Raw genomic sequence first — 6,450 nt, forward strand, 5'->3', positions numbered from 1 at the left:
TTACATGGATAAACAACGGTTCTCCACTGCATCAAGCAAGCAGCCATCACTCTCCATGAGCTGAATACTATTAAATGACTCGTAAAATTGATTATGTATGAATGAAATAACTGTATTTTCTATTGATCATAAAAAAGTATTTGAGTATTGACTAATTATCACACTAGTTGATAACAGTTGTACTTTGACAGCCAAACATACTTCAAGTGGACCTCAGGAACCCTTTCTCAGGATATTCACATTAACATGAATATTGTTAACCATTATTCCCTTAACAATCATTTAGTCACCCGATGGGCTAACCAGTATAGCGACACGTAAATGCACTGCTAGTACAGTGTATTCCATTATTTCTAAATACCATTTCAGTGTCTTCCATAAAGAACATGAATATTGTTAACCATTATTCCCTTAACAATCATTTTGTCACCCGATGGGCTAACCAGTATACGTAAATGCACTGCTAGTACGTATGTTCCATTATTTCTAATTACTATTTCAGTGTCTTCCATAAAGAATTATGACAGAAGTCACAAACTTGAATGCCAATGAAAGTCTTGCAATAACAGGCTGCTAAAATGTCAGTGGCAGAGAAAAGGCAGGGGTGCCTTTTCTCTGCCACTGACATTTTAGCAGCTGACAAAACTGACATTTTAGCATTTTAGCAACATTTTAGCAGGTGATGATATGAATCTTTGAGTGAAGTGTTCTTAATGCTGACACCTGGCAAATGTTTAACGGAGAGAAACCTTGAAACTAGAACCTGGCTCTTGGTGGGTGGCCACTTGGCTTGGCCTTGAGAGGTTGAGATACTGCAGCCGGACAAACGATGATGTCACTGGTGGACAGGTTTCTGAACTGCCCACAGCCCTCCTATGAGACAGACAGAGTAGGAAAAAAAAGGGTAGTATTTTATCATGAACATTAGTGAGGACCAATTTTATGAAAGCAGGTTGAAAAGTGGTACTTTAAGTGCAAAAGTGCATCATCTTTAACATTTTGCATGTGTAATAAACAAATGGCCACAACCAAAACAGTGCATTTTTTTTAACATAGTGTTGTTCGAAAAAAATGTCTACCTTTTTCCACTGACAAACTAAATGGAAACTAACTAAAAGCTATGATGACAAATATACTGACAATTTCGTCAACAAATAACTAGACTAAAATGTTAGGAAGGGACTAGAGGACAAGAGATCTAGTATAAGTCATTTTACAATTATTTGCATGCTGAAAATAGCAGATCTACAAGCTCACGTGTCGCGGTGCGATGCATTGTGAGCTTGTAGATCGGCTATTTTCAGCAAGTGTAAAAACAGTCATTACGACGGCATCAAGGCCCGACAAAATACATTTTTAGTCGACTAAATCAACTGTAGATTTAGTCGACTAAAATCTTATGACTAACACTAAAACATTCCAGGTGACTAAACTAAGTGAAAACTATTCAAGAGACTAATGACTAAAACTAAAATATGCTGCCAAAAACACTGGGGAGTACCTAGTCCTTTGCAGCACGGCTTCGGCACTTGTTGGTCATGGCTTTCTTCAAGCCCTCTGCAGTGAATACATTTGTCCATGATGCCAGAGAGGAACACCGCAAGACGTAGTCTGCAGACAGAGAAGATGACATGACACAAGTCAGTCAACATGGGTTTCCCCCGGTTAAATATATACATTGTAAAGACTATATGACGCTCTACAGACTGAGCACAGCATAGCCACAGACGAGGCCAACCTGGTTCAGAGTGTACTGTACGTCCCACCAGCGCGACATGTTGGAACCTGCATTTCTTTACTGCACAAAGGCAGCCAAATTCCCCAATGATAATGTATTGGTGACATCATAAATTGAGAATATAATTTACAAAACCAAGATTTGTCAAGGATCAAGTATATTTATATGTCCCAAGCTGGGCCTTTTACAGCAGATAATAAAAGCCCTAAATGCTTTCTTACCTTTCTTTGTAGTTGTTATGTCCCCACCAAAGAGGTCCAGGTGTTTTTTTGTGCAAAAACTCCTTATTGCCTATTTCCCCTACCATAGGCCCTCAATGAATTGCATTGAATGGAATGGGAATTGAATGGGGCTATGGGGTGTTGTGCTAATTCGCAAGATATCTATAAGTGGTTTCCAACTCCACTGACTGGCCATCTATAACACTACTCTGAGGAACTAGTGGTGTGACAAATACTTACTGAACAGTGCAGCCCTCTTCGCCTCATCCAGTTTTTTCTTCCCCTCTGGGATGACACCATGCTTGCCGTATACGACGGCATTGTGGCACTCCTCATGGGTGAAGAACACCTCGAACAATGCGTGGAATAGCTTCTTGCAGTCCTTCCTGGCACGCTGGTGTATGGCTGCCAGCTGCACAGAGGAAATCATCTGTCCACAGCCTGTGAATAGAGAGTGAGCTATTAACAAACTGCATTTTAAGACATCAGTTTTGCACTTGTAAGGCTCAGCTACATTGACCCCTTTCTGCGCTCAGTGCACCATGAAAACAGACAACTGTGACCTTCTGAAAACTTCACTATCTAGTTGCAGCTCACAACATGGATCACTCGCTACCAAGAACGTCAGGTTCAGTGTGAAATGTATGGCAAACGTATACATCCATACCTGGATATAGCTCCTGCTGCCCGAGACTGGACACTCCAGACTCTAGGTCAGTGTATATCAACCTTTTGTTTTTGGTGCCTGGCATAGCCAAAATATCCCAGGGCACACCTAGATAGACGATAGACCAAATATTTACTCTCATGTACACAAGATGTAATAAAGAAACCTTGAACATTACAAAATGTCTTTGGCCTACAAATATATAAACTTGGGTCAGTGCAATGAATGGAGAAGATGAAAAAAAAAGGAAAGAGACAGTGCCTCAGTTTCACTGATTTATTTTTGGAAACATACAACTTGTTTTGCTCTGATGTCATAATAAAGAAACCTTGAACTAAAACATCACAGGAAATCACACACAGAAATACAATTGAGAGAATTAAGTAAAGAATACCTAAACTATAAGTCTAAAGATGGTGGAACACCAGACTCCAAACATAAAATTTAAATTAATAGTTCTGTGGAGGTACTGTACCATATTGTTATCCATATTTCATGTTCAGGAATAGCGTTAGTAGTGGATATAAAACATTGTATTACTGAAAGCTGGTGGGTGGATATGGAGGGTCTTAAAGGTAGCAGCTGCTTGGTATGTAATGGGGTGGAAATAGGGGTGTGGTGCGCGATATGGTGGTGCAAGGAGGGGTGTAGTGGGCTATGTGGGGGGTATGGGGATGGGTATGACGGGTGGGTATAGGGGACTTTCAGGTAGGAAGGGGGGCTAGATTGTAATTTCAGACCGTCTCAAACATTTTCATGTCCAGGACCCCCAAATTGACATGCATTTGGCTGCAGACCCCCACCTGAAAATATTTTCTGCCAGGGAAAATGTTTCAAGATATATCAAAATGTTTTGAAAATAGCCGTTTTCCAAGCTCAAAATGGCCAATAATGGGACGCGTTGTGAGCTTGTAGATCGGCTATTTTCAAACAAAGTATAAAATAGGGTTAAAGTGATTAAACTGTTCCTCGTTTGCTGTGGACCCCCTGGAACTCCCTCAAGGACCCCTGGGGGTCCCCAGACCACACTTTGGGAACCACTGCTCTATGATGAAAATATTATTGAAGAAACTTCGAGATATATATGATATATATTTATATGTGTATGTGTATATATGTGTATATATAAAATACCAATGTACTTAAATCCCAATAATTAAATTCAATAATGATTTTAATTTTCTCACAAATTCTTTCTCCCCCCTATCTCTTTTAATATTTAGAATGCCGTCCTGCACGATATGTGGTGGAAATTACACCAGGAAGTCCTTTCCGGGCCACCTGAAAGAACTTCATTTAATGAATAATGTGCAGGAGCGGAGGATTTTTATGAACTTCGCCAACAGAATTACCTTCATAAGGCACTGTGAGTGCCCTCTGTGCGGTGTGGGGGGGAAATTTCTGCAACGCCACCTGGAGAGGGTCCATAAGGACAATTTTGAGGCATTTCTACTTTACTTGAGAATTTCCAATTTCCAATACTTTTACTTCTACTCCACTAAATCTCAGATCCAAATATTGTACTTTTACTTCACATTTATTTGAAAACTTCAGTTAGGGACCAGTCGAAATTTACAGAAGGGGGTCCCTGGAGGAAATATATGTGCCCTAATTTAAAACGCCATGACCCTACCTCAGAATGGGAAAAAAAATCAATCACCCTCCCCAAGTGATTAAAAAAAAAAGAATGACCCTCCCCCAAAAATATCAATGACATTTACCTCAGTAAAATGATGTCTATTATACCCTAATCTTATTCCTAACCTTACTTCGAGTAAATAAATTGACCGCAAGAAGTAACGTTGCATCGCGGAAAATTACTGCTTGGAGTGGGATTCGATCCGGCGGACAACGGAGCGCACGGCTTCAGAGTCCGACGATTTACACAGAAGCTACCCATGCTGGTAAAAGGAATGAGTTATCCGACGTAGTTGACTTTAGCACCGCCCGTCTGGGCGTGTGCGCGCGCGCGCACACACACACACACACACACACACACACACATTTTATTTTTCAATTGTGTGACACTTTGACACTTTGATTTTCCCGTAGGCCTATATCTAAATCAAATGGTTGTTCTTCATTTCACAGCTTCCAGAGAAAAGGAAGCTTTCGCTTGGGTGGCTTCCACATCCCAAGTCTGCAAAGACCCTTTTCCACAACAAAATGCTACCATCCTTTTATGAGGCATCATATCCCGTTTGCAATGACAAACTGTTTCAGAAAGACTTAATGCTAGAAATAAATAGGTCTTTCAAAGTAACAGAGACAGTTGACCATGTAGAAAACATGATAGAATGTGTATGTGGCCCAAATCCTGCTGCTGGTGGCCGTTTTCTGCACACTGGATTCAAGATCAAGGGAAAGCATGATGTTATCACCTGTCAGAAAAATCTAGATAAGCTTGAAAACATTAAAGGAAGACTTGGAGAAGAGATTAGTCATATAGAGGAGCATGACAACTCTCTCTTCAAAAAGGATGGGCTGCATCTGAGGCCAGGGCAGGCAAGCAAGGCAGCATTCAATGCCACAATGAAGGCCAGGATTAAGAGTCTCCTCTCCTGTGCACAGAGTGCTATGAAAAAGCTGGAGGCCGCACTGCAAAGACTGCAGACATTCTTTACATGTGAGGATAGTGGCCCATCACGCCTCAACAGAATGAAAAAACAACACAAGAGGAAGACGATGAAGAAGAGGGCCCAGCGGAGGAAGAGGCGTGAGCAAGAACTGATACAGGTATTGTACTGATGTATACTGTAGCCTACTGATGTGTAACTGTGTAGATATCAATTGCTGTGTTGATGTACTTGGTATCATGATTCATGATGCATACTGCATATAGTGCAACAACAATTCCACTGAAGGATTAATAACACATACATACTTAAATACATTCAATCAATAAATACATAAATAAATCCATCCATCTATGCAGGACCTTTTCCCTGAGTTTTCGTGGAGAGACTGGCCAATCAGTATATTTTTGCTGGGTCCCCAGTTCAAAAAGTCTAATCTTGCCTCTCGGTTTAAACATGTAAATATATGGATATCTCCTTTCCAGAGCTGTAAATGGGAAAATTAATGCTACTACATTGACACGTTTGGGGTGACTCATTTTGGAAAGCAACACAGATCATGACTGGTCTGGCCCTTTTTAGCTGAGAGTCCAGGGCCAGTCAGTCCAGGGAAAGCCATTCCTCTCAGCTTGACAGCCTGTCAGTCCACCAGCCTACCTGCTTGCTGCTATTGCAATGTTAGCTTTTTTTTGTGTTATCAGTTCATGTATATCACCATCAATATCACAACAATATCTCCAACATGTTGCAGCTTTTACAGGAGCCTTAAGGACAGTAGGCCTATGTCCCCACCTTCAGTGCTGGCCTACATTCAGGCGGTCAAGCAGTTTCTTGTACATGCAAAGGAGAGCCGTGTGACTGGTTGCAGAATTTCTAAGTCCGATTGGTACAACATCGATACCACCTTTGGTTGTATCATGAAGGGCATCCGAAGAGATCTGGTCCGTCACCAGCAGGCAACTAAACGTGCCAAACACGAGCAGCTCCCTACAAAAAAGAACCTGCTTGATTTCCAGTCTTCTGCCAGGAAGGAGATTCCTGAGATCCTGGGTATGTTTACGCTCTCATCTCATCAGACTATACCAGGGGTGGGCAACTTTGATGATGCAGAGGGCCACTATATTTCCACACTCACTACAGAGGGCCACCATATTTCCACACTCCCTCCAGAGGGACACTATATCTCCACACTCTCGCAGGATCTGGCAACGCTAGTAACAGCCCAGTAAACTTCCGGTCCTCTACGAC

General features: G+C 41.5%; 1 protein-coding gene across 1 annotated transcript; it reads right to left on the minus strand.

The window, feature by feature from the left end:
• Positions 1-682: 682 nt before the first annotated feature.
• LOC308086765 (uncharacterized protein) lies at positions 683-4,054 on the minus strand (the record flags this gene model as incomplete). The annotated part of the gene is made up of 5 exons (XM_080430415.1): positions 683-873; positions 1,502-1,611; positions 2,200-2,400; positions 2,627-2,734; positions 3,979-4,054. The coding sequence occupies 4 exons, from the start codon at positions 4,052-4,054 to the stop codon at positions 1,502-1,504; spliced, it is 495 nt and encodes a 164-aa protein (XP_080286541.1). The 3' UTR covers positions 683-873.
• Between the last annotated feature and the right edge of the window lie 2,396 nt (positions 4,055-6,450).

This window comes from Gymnoscopelus braueri (genome assembly GCF_963280865.1).
Source record: "Gymnoscopelus braueri genome assembly, chromosome: 6".
NCBI lineage: Eukaryota > Metazoa > Chordata > Actinopteri > Myctophiformes > Myctophidae > Gymnoscopelus > Gymnoscopelus braueri.